This window comes from Aulonocara stuartgranti (assembly GCF_965226115.1).
Source record: "Aulonocara stuartgranti genome assembly, chromosome: 17".
Lineage (NCBI taxonomy): Eukaryota > Metazoa > Chordata > Actinopteri > Cichliformes > Cichlidae > Aulonocara > Aulonocara stuartgranti.
This window is the reverse complement of record NC_138953.1, coordinates 36,417,123-36,429,457: the sequence shown is the minus strand read 5'-3', so window position 1 is coordinate 36,429,457 and position 12,335 is coordinate 36,417,123. Positions and strand designations below refer to the sequence as shown.

Genomic DNA, 12,335 nt, shown 5'->3' with positions numbered 1-12,335 from the left:
GTTGTGTGTAATTCTCCCCGTGGTTCGGTTCCTTGTACAGCTCATGCTTTAGTTTTCCCAGTTTTAGGTTATTTTGTATTACTTCTCGTGGCCAGCAATAAAGCTGTGTTTTTTGAGTTTATCCCCGTGTCTGTGAGTCTGCATCTTGGGTCCTTCTCCTGCCTGCCACACAGCAAACCATGACAGAAGAACGCGACCCCGAACTGGACCCAGCAGCTCACAACCCCTCCGCGGACCTCCAGGACGACTTGGTCTACACGGTGGAATACCACTGTGAGGAATGGGCGACGCTACCTCGAGGCGAATACCGGGAGACCGTAGCCGTCCGTCTTCAGCGGATGGTGTCCGGGCTCCTGTGGCTATTCGGCGCGCTGCGCCCCCACATCCGGGACTTTCTTGTGTCCGCCGTGGGCATCCGTCCGGGGCAGCTGTCCCAGAAAGAACCAGAAACGGTCAGGATCGGGACCATGGGGCTCACCACCGTTACGCCGCCTGTTCGCTTCTCATCGGCTTCTACATCTCCGCCACCGCCTGTCTACACTACGTGGCGCACGGAGATGCCAGAGGCCAGCGACTTCGGTGAAGAGGAGCGGCAGCAGGTGTTACGGGCGTATCGGGAGACGAGCTCTGTTGGAAGCCCTGGCTTATCACCGAGGAGGAGCTCTCGTCAGCTGTCCCACCACAGACCGACCACCCCCCCTCGCCGCCGCGATCGGGCTACTCGTCTCCTGCTTCCTGCCTGGCACGGATGTGGTCTGAGGGCGAGGAGCCGGTCGCCACGGAAGGCCAGGCTGAGCCCACGGCCGCCCCTAAGAGGAAACGGCGTTCCCGCCGCTGTCGCGCACCGCCACGGCCCGTTCTGCCCTCCACTGAGCAACACGAGGTGGCTGTGGGGGGCGCGGATTCCGACCTCGAGGAGCGGCAGCGCGCCGTATGCGCGCAACCGGAGGAAGAGCTACGAGAGGAGCCATGGCTCGCTCCCCCCTACGATGAGGTTTTCCGCGGGACACGGCTAGCCCTTGGGGGCCCCCGGAGTTGCCTGGGACTTCCGCCTGCCACTCCGCTAACTACCGCCTCCTCAGCCGCTGCGACGCCTCAGGAGCCTCCATCTCCCACGTCTACGGGGCCCACGGCCAAAAGAAAACGGCGTTCGCGTCGCCACCGCATCGCCCGACGCTCGGAGGTGAGTGAAACTGTCCAGTCGCTCCAAGTTACCTCTGAGCAGAAGGCATGTGAGGAGGCTACGGACTTAGCCGGTGAGGTGGCTAGCAATGAGCCGTTCACCGAGCCGCAGGCCAGAGACAGTTCCGCTCCCGCTTCACTCAACCCGGCAGGGACCACAGACTCGATTCACAGACTGACAAGGTTTCCCACCGCCTTTGGTTTTAATAGCAGTAGGGAGGTGTTTCCTTTGGTGTCTCTTTCCGTGTCTGCAGTTCCAACTAAATCTGAGTTGCCTGTGGTTTCTCTCTTCCCTCCTGAGCCGGCCCTGCTCCTCCATCAGTCACTGAATGAAGGCAACGAAAGCATAGCTAGTGCTCCGGTGTGCCCAGCTACACTTGCTTTTCACGAACCAGAGACTGTGAACACTGGTCATGAACCCCTAGCATGTTACCAAGATGCACACATAACAGCAGATCATGGTGACCAGGACACTGTAATGTCGCAACACGTCTCCTGTCTCCCCATAGATAACAAACCAGGTGGTTCTGAACTGTTTTGCTCCAGCACCATAACCACCACTCAGGAGATGGAAGCTGGGGTCAGGATTTATGTGACACCATTTTCTCCTGCCTCTATGAACTCGTCACTAGATAGGGTTTTGGCCCCGAACAATGTCATAACCACCCTCTCTCAGCCTGAAGCGTCACCTGCTTCAGTTAATGGTTCACGTACCGTTTCACCTGTATCTGTCTCTCCACTCAATAGGGTTAACACTCTGCAGCCACAGATCACTGCGGGTACGGGTTCCAACAAACACGTCCATCCAACACACCACAGTCATGCTACCACGGTGCCAATGGTTAGGTCCATATCTGTGTATTTACTGTTTTTCCAGGAGTCAGCTCCTGGTGATCTAAGCTTTGTTTTTGTGGATCGAGTGGCGGTCCTTGTTTTCAGTATGGTCGAACCAGCTCCTCTGAGCCGCACACTACCACCGGTTGAGTCCAACCAGCTTATGTTGACCTCTCCTAGGACTACACAGACTGGGCTAGTAACCTCTGAGCCCCTTCGGACTGATGTAGACTCTGGGAACCTAATGATTGCTGGCTCAGAACTGGTGGTCCCTACCACTGTCCACTTCATGGTTTCTTGTGTTAAGCTGTTAAGCCCTATGGACTGTTTTTTACCTGCTCTCTCTCTCTCTGGGTTTGTGCCTCAGCAGCCTGTGTTTCCTCAGCTCCTAGTCCAGCCAGGGGCCTTCATAACTGTTTGTCCTGCGTCTGCTGTTGGACTCCCAGGTGTGCCTATCTGGCACCCTGCGGCGACGCCACCGCTTCGCGTCACGTCAGCTGGAGGGCCCGAGGAGCCCACCCAGCCACCTTCTGCTTCTGCTCCTCCTGGTCCAGCTCCAGCCTCCGAGTCTTCGTCTGCTGCAGCTCCAGCCTCCGAGTCTTCGTCTGCTGCAGCTCCAGCCTCAGAGTCTTCGTCCTCGTCTGCTGCAGCTCCAGCCTCAGAGTCTTCGTCCTCGTCTGGCCCAGCCTCAGCCTGTGCTTCGCCTGGTCCAGCTTCATCCGCGTCGTTATCCTCGCCGGGTCCGGCCCCAGCCTCTGCAGCGACGCCTGGTCCGGCCCCCGCATCGCCACCGTCTGGTCCTGCCTCGTCTGGTCCTGTGCCCACCAGGCCACGGCCAGCACGCCTGAGACTGGAGAGCCGCCGCTGCCTTCCGCGCGGTCGGCCCCCTGAACTGCTCCGTCGTCTCCTTCGCCGCCGCCGCTGCCTTCGGCGCGGCCGGCCCCCTGAACTGCTCCGTCGTCTCCTTCGCCGCCGCCGCTGCCTTCCGCACGGCCGGCCTCCGGACCAGCTCTGTCACCTGTGCCACCCGCCTGGTCGGCCCCCCGACCGTGTGACCCGTGAACTCTTGTGCCTGTGGGCTCTGGGTCGGCCCCCTGAACTTTATTTGGACTATGGTCATGTGCTCCTGTGTTTTCTGTTGTTTTGTTTCCCGTTCTGGTCCCTCCGTCCTGGTCCCCCGCCTCCCGCCCTGGGTGGGTTGTTTTCTGTTTTTGTTTTGTTTTTCGGGTTTGGGCTGTCGGGAGCCAGCCCTTTAGGGGGGGGGGTGATGTCATGGTCCTGGGCCATGTGGGCCCAGTATTCTTAGTTCCTTGTATTTTTGTATTTCGTTCCTTATTTAGGCCATGTTTTCTGAGTTGCCCTGTTGTGTTGTTCCCTAAGTGTTTTCCCTTCATGGCTTTTACCCCCTGTGTGCCCCTCTGTGTATCTGTGAGCCCTCGTCTCTCCTTATGTTTTATTCCATGTTTCCCCTGCCCATTATGTCTAAGTTCTCCCCGTGCTCTCTCTCCCCCCTGTGTGCCCTCTATGTATTTATGAGCCCTCGTCTCCCTTTGTGGTTGTTTCATGTTTCCCCAGCCCGTTATGTCTGTGTTTTCCCCGTGCTCTCTCTCCTCCTGTCTGAACCTCTGTGCCTGTACATGTCATGTTCAGTTCACCCCGCCCTGTCTCGTTATGATTATCAGTGTCACCTGTGTTCCCCGTGTGTGCCCACTTTCCTCGTTTACCCTCTGTGTATTTCTGTCTGAGTCTCCCTCTGTTCGGCGTCGCGTTCTCCCTCATGTTGTGTGTAATTCTCCCCGTGGTTTGGTTCCTTGTACAGCTCATGCTTTAGTTTTCCCAGTTTTAGGTTATTTTGTATTACTTCTCGTGGCCAGCAATAAAGCTGTGTTTTTTGAGTTTATCCCCGTGTCTGTGAGTCTGCATCTTGGGTCCTTCTCCTGCCTGCCACACAGCAAACCATGACAGAATAGCCTTTATTGTCATTGTACAGAGTACAACGAAATTGGAGTGCCATTCCCTTGGTGCAAGTTTCAATAATAAATATAAATGTAAAATATAAAAAGTACAAAAAAAAAACAATCGTAAGTACTCAAACAATAGTATGTACAATATATACAGGATAGCAGCATTAATATAATGACAGTGACGGTATGGAATAGGTTCAATTGTTTTTGTGCTTATTTACTACGGTGATAGCTCTGGGAAAGAAGCTATCCCTGAATCTGTTTGTCCTGGTTTTATGTGACCTGTACCGTCGGCCTGACGGTAATAGTTCAAACAGTTGGTTGCTGGGGTGAGAGTGGTCCTTGATGATATTGCCATATATAATCCCTGATCAAAGAAGGTCAGCATAAGGTCGTGCTGCCTTAATTTGGTGTGGTCTCTTAGTAACATGGCTGCAAATGTGACAATTCAAACCCCTGCTAAAGTTTGGACAACAGCTCTTAAGATTTGATCAGTGTGTAACAACAAAAAGTGTGAAATACAGTGAAATGCACAAAACAGTCCTAATCTGTCACTTCCACAATTTGCAAAGCCATCCAGCAGGCCAGACACTTCTGGTAATATGCCTGACACACATGCGATACAGTGAGGTGTATTAAATGTTAGTGTGAAGCACTGCTGCTGGGCTTTAATAGGCATTCCTGTGGCGCAACATAATCCTTTTTCTCCCGAGACTTGCAGCTACTTTAGCGGCAGCACCTTTAATTCAGATTGAACTGATAAAAACCAGTTCAATCAGCAAGGAGCTGCGTCTCTACAGGTGCATGTGTGAGGCTCGTGATCCATCCAGCTCATCCTGCTTCCCTAAAGCAAGATGGCATCCTGCTCGACTGGATTCCGCTAAACACACCGGTCTCCTACACAGTCAACGCAACGTCTGAAATCCTTGTCACACCCCAGCTGTTTTTCACTCGGGCGTTGAAGTGACGCCACCCCGGACATTTTCTCCTCAGCCCCCCTCAATTCGAGTTGTGAAATACACGACAGATTTAGACACGGCTCCTCTGAATTTTGATCTTGAGTCGGCGAACCCTATGCGTTCGTGCACGTCCACGGGAGACTTCGCTTGTGTTTATGATATCTCCGAGAATACGGCGCGTGCCCTTGCCTCCTTTCAGTCCTCTGACAACAATGAGCTGTCATCATATTCATATTCTGCTGCTGTTCTCGGCACCCCTCCCTTTACACATTGGTTCACTATGTAATCCCTTTATTTATAGTGTGGTGTGGCACTGACAGTGTGTTAGAGGACAAGCCAGTGCAAGCTTAAGGAAATGCTTAGGTGTTCCCTCCTGTTTGTATTGTTTCTATGTTATTCCGTTTTCTGCTTCGATCCCGAGCCTTCCTAGTCACATGTGTTTGCAAAAGATGAGACAAGATTTAGCTGAGTGTGTGAAAGTTACCAAAACTGTTGCTGATATTACAAAGCTTTCAAATAGCTTGGTGCTATCAGTGCCACATCATCATGCAGCTTTACTGCGTGATTAGCTTTTCCTCCTGTTGACCCAAAGCTCAGGTGAACAGAGCAATCACCGTAATGACAGATCCTGCATTGCTGCTGTCAGTGATGCAGTGTAAACCTGCGCAGTTTACCCAATCTCCAGCTGTCGCTTTCTGGCAGTGTTTATTTCTCTGTATCTCTCCCCCTCCCTCCCTCTGCAGCCGTCTCTCAGCATACAGACAGGGCTGTGCATTGAGCACCAGCTTTAGATTACAAAGCGCAGATCTGCCTGGGTACACATGGCAGTGAGCTGTCAAACAAGACGTGGATTTCTCCCAGGCACAATGGGTTTGTTAAGCCAACGCTTAGGTAAACAGATGGAGAGGAAAGGACAACCAAGGTGGAAGATGTAACAGGAGAAGAGTGGTGCCAGTGATGCTGCTAGTTCTCTACTATGCTAAAAAGTCACAGTCTATGATTTCAATATTTATGTTCACTGCAGCTCCGGTTGCTGCTTTTGGAGACATGCGTACGGCACTGCTGATCAGGTCGCACCCCCCACTTTGGCCAGGTGGAATGATATACAGTGGGGCAAAAAAGTATTTAGTCAGCCACCGATTGTGCAAGTTCCCCCACTTAAAATGATGACAGAGGTCAGTAATTTGCACCAGAGGTACACTTCAACTGTGAGAGACAGAATGTGAAAAAAAAAAATCCATGAATCCACATGGTAGGATTTGTAAAGAATTTATTCGTAAATCAGGGTGGAAAATAAGTATTTGGTCAATAACAAAAATACAACTCAATACTTTGTAACATAACCTTTGTTGGCAATAACAGAGGTCAAACGTTTACTATAGGTCTTTACCAGGTTTGCACACACAGTAGCTGGTATTTTGGCCCATTCCTCCATGCAGATCTTCTCGAGAGCAGTGATGTTTTGGGGCTGTCGCCGAGCAACACGGACTTTCAACTCCCGCCACAGATTTTCTATGGGGTTGAGGTCTGGAGACTGGCTAGGCCACTCCAGGACTTTCAAATGCTTCTTACGGAGCCACTCCTTTGTTGCCCAGGCGGTGTGTTTTGGATCATTGTCATGTTGGAAGACCCAGCCTCGTTTCATCTTCAAAGTTCTCACTGATGGAAGGAGGTTTTGGCTCAAAATCTCACGATACATGGCCCCATTCATTCTGTCCTTAACACGGATCAGTCGTCCTGTCCCCTTGGCAGAAAAACAGCCCCATAGCATGATGTTTCCACCCCCATGCGTCACAGTAGGTATGGTGTTCTTGGGATGCAACTCAGTATTCTTCTTCCTCCAAACACGACGAGTTGAGTTTATACCAAAAAGTTCTACTTTGGTTTCATCTGACCACATGACATTCTCCCAATCCTCTGCTGTATCATCCATGTGCTCTCTGGCAAACTTCAGACGGGCCTGGACATGCACTGGCTTCAGCAGCGGAACACGTCTGGCACTGCGGGATTTGATTCCCTGCCATTGTAGTGTGTTACTGATGGTGACCTTTGTTACTTTGGTCCCAGCTCTCTGCAGGTCATTCACCAGGTCCCCCCGTGTGGTTCTGGGATCTTTGCTCACCGTTCTCATGATCATTTTGACCCCACAGGATGAGATCTTGCATGGAGCCCCAGATCGAGGGAGATTATCAGTGGTCTTGTATGTCTTCCATTTTCTGATGATTGCTCCCACAGTTGATTTTTTTCACACCAAGCTGCTTGCCTATTGTAGATTCACTCTTCCCAGTCTGGTGCAGGTCTACAATACTTTTCCTGGTGTCCTTCGAAAGCTCTTTGGTCTTGGCCATGGCGGAGTTTGGAGTCTGACTGTTTGAGGCTGTAGACAGGTGTCTTTTATACAGATGATGAGTTCAAACAGGTGCCATTCATACAGGTAACGAGTGGGGGACAGAAAAGCTTCTTACAGAAGACGTTACAGGTCTGTGAGAGCCAGAGATTTTCCTTGTTTGAGGTGACCAAATACTTATTTTCCACCCTGATTTACGAATAAATTCTTTACAAATCCTACCATGTGAATTCATGGATTTTTTTTCCACATTCTGTCTCTCACAGTTGAAGTGTACCTCTGGTGCAAATTACTGACCTCTGTCATCATTTTAAGTGGGGGAACTTGCACAATCGGTGGCTGACTAAATATTTTTTTGCCCCACTGTACTAATGGATGGTCACGGCATGTGGTGCAGACATTCATATTACAAAAAGATTGATACCTAAAGGTCTCCGCCCCACCTTGTCATCTAGTGTAACCAACAGGTGTAAATCCATCCACAATTATTTATTAGATGGATTGGTACCAGCTTCCAGTTTGGATTCGGGAAACAGACACTATCTCTACTTTTAAGATGTGGCTTAAAACTTTCCTTTTTGCTAAAGCATAGAGTTAGGGCTGGACCAGGTGACCCTGAATCTTCCCTTACTTATGCAGCAATAGGTGTAGGCTGCTGGGGGATTCCCATGATGCATCGAGTATTTCTTCTTCAGTCACCTTTCTCATTCACCTCTCTGCATTGAATCATATTTGTTATTAGTCACAGCATGTCTTTTATCTCGTCTTCCTTCTTTCACCCCAACCGGTTGCAGCAGATGGCCCCGCCCCTCCCTGAACCTGGTTCTGCTGTAGGTTTCTTCCTGTTAAAAGGGAGTTTTTCCTTCCCACTGTCACCAACGTGCTTGCTCATAGGGGGTCATATGATTGTTGAGTTTTTCTCTATATGTATTATTGTAAAATTGAAATTGAGTCCAGCCTGGGGTCTTTTCTGTGTAGGTTTTTCACGTTCTCCTCATATCTGCAGTGGTTTTCCCCGGATACTCCGGCTTCCTCCCACAGTCCAAAGACGTGGAATTAGCAGGGTTAAGTTCATTTGTAAATTCTAAAAACCGTGAATGTTCCTGTGAATGGCCTCTGTGTTAGCCCTGCCGCAGGTTAGTGATCTATCCAGGATGTTCCCTGGATAGGGTAAAAAGCATGGTTGGGCTTTGAAAGCCTTAATTTATAAATCCAGAGACTTTTGGATTGCCATTTATGTCACCCACAGGATGGACTATAATAGCTAAAGTACAAAATTTCAACTTTTGACCAAATACCAACAGATATACACACACCGACTTTGCTCGTCAATGTTCTGAACCAACAGATTGTGACAATGGTAAACATTATCTCAATGATAACATGGTTCCCTTGTCATAAGCCATTTTCATCCACATTCTGCACAATGTTAAGATGTTTCTCCCAAGTAGCGCACAACATCCACTCCTCCACCTCACTACTCTGATAAAAAAATAATAATTTGGTTAGCTGAGCTGAGGAAGCTGCCTACGTAGATCAGGAGCAGGTCGGAGACACCAGTGACTATGGAAGACAGACTATTACCTGAGCTTTTCTCACCTCTGTGCATCCCTGCATTACGTGGACTTTGTACTGGCAGGTTAAACACAGTTTACTGTCTGATCTGAATATGTCAGGCTTACGTCCTAATGTGCACCTTTGTTGCGCAATGTCTAGAAAAGTGCAGGGCTCTGCTGATTGCGTGACAAGGCACTATATCACTATTTCTGTCTTTTCACAACCCTTTGCGACAGAGTTGTAGTCCTGTCTGACTAATGGACAAAAATCAGCCTAGGTTTGCTTTGTCTCTTAACTTTGTTTTAGGCCGATTTTCGATACTTTCAATATTGATAAAAGTGAAGCCCTGCACGCCGGGTGTCTATGCAGCGCTGACATATGGGAAAGCAAAAATCTAAACCTCCCCCTCTGGCAGGGAGAGACATTCAGGCTTAGAGGGCCTGAGGAAGTATTGCTTGCTAAGCATAGTAATTTGGAGGGAAGGGGAAGCACTCTCTAAAGCATATGCCATGATTTATTCACGACTTTACTCTGATCTGAATTGCATCAGAGCAGTGACTCAACCATTATGTGGACAGAGCATTTACTCCAAGGCTCAGAGGCCATCTCAGTGACTGGCTTTTGTTTGTCTGCGTCTGTATCTGTGTGCAGTTTACATCTGGAAGCTCTGTTTTAAACAAATTCACATATAAGGTCAAGTGGTAACATCATTATTATCACGTTAACACAATTTATGGTTTCGGGTGTCAACTTCATCTTCTGGAAAATCTTCTATGGGCGGAGATGGAATATACAAGCTGGGGAGGATCTGTCAAACTTGAGTCATGCTGAATCATTTTTGACTATGATGTTTTTTTCCGTCTCTGTCGCGCAACAGATTCCCAGAAATGCCTAGCTTGGTTCCAGTTAGGAGTTACAAAAGCTAAATTGACGGTGATGAAGAAAAATGCTGCTACTGTGACCTGACTGAGTTCATCTGGAATATCCCTACTGTGAAAGACAACCACAAGTGCGATAGGGAAAAGTGTGGAATGTTTATGACAGTTAGGTCACTGGCGATAGCACAGAAACTGAGCACTTGTTTACGTGAGGGAAAATTCCAGCCACCATCCTTTTCTTCATTAAAGTCACTGATTAACCACACTGTACTGGCTGTACTTGTGATAATCGCACTCCACAGAAGTGTTATATGTTGAACCCACTGGCAAAGTGTCCTTGCTTGCTTCCCAACTCCACAATAAAGCCGACCTGCTCTTGTCACAGAGATCACTAGGGGGTGGGAGAGGGATTTTGATGTAGTTACACTGAGCATAGACTCAATAAATGGAAGTCTTTATGGCAGGTTATTATAGGGCGCTTGATACCACTTTGAGGAAGGTCAATGGGCAGGTTTAAATTTAAAGTGTGCGGAGCCAGCTGTAATCACTCTACTCGATCGTGGTACAGTAATTGCAGACCAGGGAGCTCATCTCGATGAACAAACATTAGCCTCTGGAGGTTATCTGAGGGTCCGGATTAAGTGGAAGTTGTCTGATGCGACGATGGGAAAGGGCGGAAAAAATAAAATAAAATTGGGAGCCCTGCTTGATAACCACAGCAACGAGAAGTGAATGCACATGCCATTAATCCAGTAAATTAATCTCGACCACAGTACACCAGCTGGGTGTAAAACCATAAAAGATAAATATGTTAGGTAATCAAAACTGGGAGAAAGAGAAATGAGAAAGCCATCCAGGCAAAAGCAAGGAACTATGGACGGACAGTCGTAAGCTAGAAAAGAAACAGACGCGTCTAGGTTGCAAAAAACATCACTGCAACTACAACTATTTGTCAGGAAGTGTGTGAAATTGTCAACTACGCAGCAAATGTTGTTGTTGTTTTTTTGTTTTTTAAAAATGGTGAAACCAGTTCATAGTTTTGAAAACGAAGATTTTTGGTTTTCTCATTTACTGAACTATTCATATCATGTGTGTATTGCAAGCAGCAACACATCCTGAAAGTGATAAAACCTGCAGTTCTACTAGTGGCCACTTGGACTCCAAGACAGCAAGTCGATTCCCATAAAGCTCCTTATTAAAATCCCCAACAGCTTGTACATAAAAATAAATTTGGTCTTTGAGTTTAAAATGCCAATCTGTAGACTTCTTCAAGGTATTCACGCAAGCTTGGTGTGGGTAGAAGGCCATCTTTTTATGGCATGCATACAGCTGAAACAGCAGTATGTGGGTATGTAGATCTGCTTACAACTGCAGTACTTAATAGAACAATGCTTGGGTTAAACTTGTAAACAAGCAGCAGACTTCTGGTTTGGACAGCCTGGAGTTACAGTAAAGTGGATATAGTGAGGGTAGAACTCAATCCCGGCTCTGACTTCTTCTTTTCCTCTTGCCTGCTCAAACTCGCCAGGTTATACTGACCAAGCTTAATGTGTTTTCTAAACGAGCTGACACTGTGAACGTTTTCAAAGAACTCACCGGACCATTTCATGACTGAATTAATGAATGAAGTGCTTCCTGGAGGGGGGCATGTCAAATAACAGTGAACCCATAACAGTGAACCCTGCAGGCTGCACATTAGAAACACCGGCTGCTAACGACCTGCGACTTAAAAAACCCAACAAGAACAATAAACCCCCCACACCTGTGTGACCTGCACCTGTCAGTGAACGGAGCTGAACTACCACAGCTTCATATCCTGATTGAGGCTTTCTCAACATGTGCCTACTCTGATCAGGAGCCCAAACAGCTGCTGCAGTTTTTTTCTTTTTGCATATATAACAATGGTTTCATGTCCTGAAGGCAAATAGTGGATGAACATATAGGCAAATATGCTGCGCTCTAAAATACCATTCACATTCACGTTTCCACTTTGCCATGTTAAATGAATACTGATGTGTTTAGCCGGTGTCTATTTCGTCAGTTTCCCCCATGAAACCTACACTTATGTCACACTTACCTGAGTCACAAGTCCCCGAGCATGGTTTTCTACTTTTCTCAACCGGTTTCCACGCCAAAACACTGCGACCGAGAACTACTTCTACCTGCCTGTGCTTCTGAAAGAGCTGCGATGACAGTAACGTGACTTGTTTCTCCATATTACCGATCCTAGGTGTCACTCGTTACGCCGCTGGATGCTCCTCATTGCAACTTTATTATCGCCCGCGCGTGCCAAGTGTCTGCGCTGTTTGCAGTGGTTACGCCGGTCGGCCTGAGCCGTCAGGGAAAGGGAGGGGGGGGGAACTTAGGATGAAGATCGTGTATGAGAAAGATGACTCACTCAGTAATAAAAATCAACCTGGTCTAATAATAATAATAAACGTTATTTATAAAGCAGACTTAAAACCAAGGGTATACCAAGGTGCTTAACAAGTAACATAGAGAATAAAAGGAAGATAATAGAAATAGAAATGTGACCATAATATGAAAAAAATAAATTTAGAGCCTTTTTGGGAAAACTTTGTTGACTCCATTTATATGTAGGGGATTTTCACAT

General features: G+C 48.1%; 3 protein-coding genes across 3 annotated transcripts in view; 2 read left to right on the top strand and 1 right to left on the bottom strand.

Moving 5' to 3' along the window:
• The window catches only part of cerk (ceramide kinase), a 55,717-nt gene extending 43,668 nt beyond the window's left edge, over positions 1-12,049 (bottom strand). The window contains exon 1 of the mRNA XM_082510802.1: positions 11,799-12,049. Within this exon, the coding sequence (XP_082366928.1) occupies positions 11,799-11,937 (139 nt within the window). The 5' untranslated portion in view covers positions 11,938-12,049. The remainder of the gene's footprint in view (positions 1-11,798) is intronic.
• Positions 1-12,335, top strand: part of gramd4a (GRAM domain containing 4a) — a 471,921-nt gene that overhangs the window by 152,743 nt on the left and 306,843 nt on the right. The gene's annotated exons all lie outside the window — the stretch shown is intronic.
• On the top strand, positions 180-9,809 carry LOC309693057 (uncharacterized protein; the record flags this gene model as incomplete). The annotated part of the gene is made up of 4 exons (XM_082512036.1): positions 180-579; positions 621-1,183; positions 2,384-2,828; positions 9,721-9,809. 4 exons carry the CDS (start codon positions 180-182, stop codon positions 9,807-9,809), a joined length of 1,497 nt encoding a protein of 498 aa, XP_082368162.1.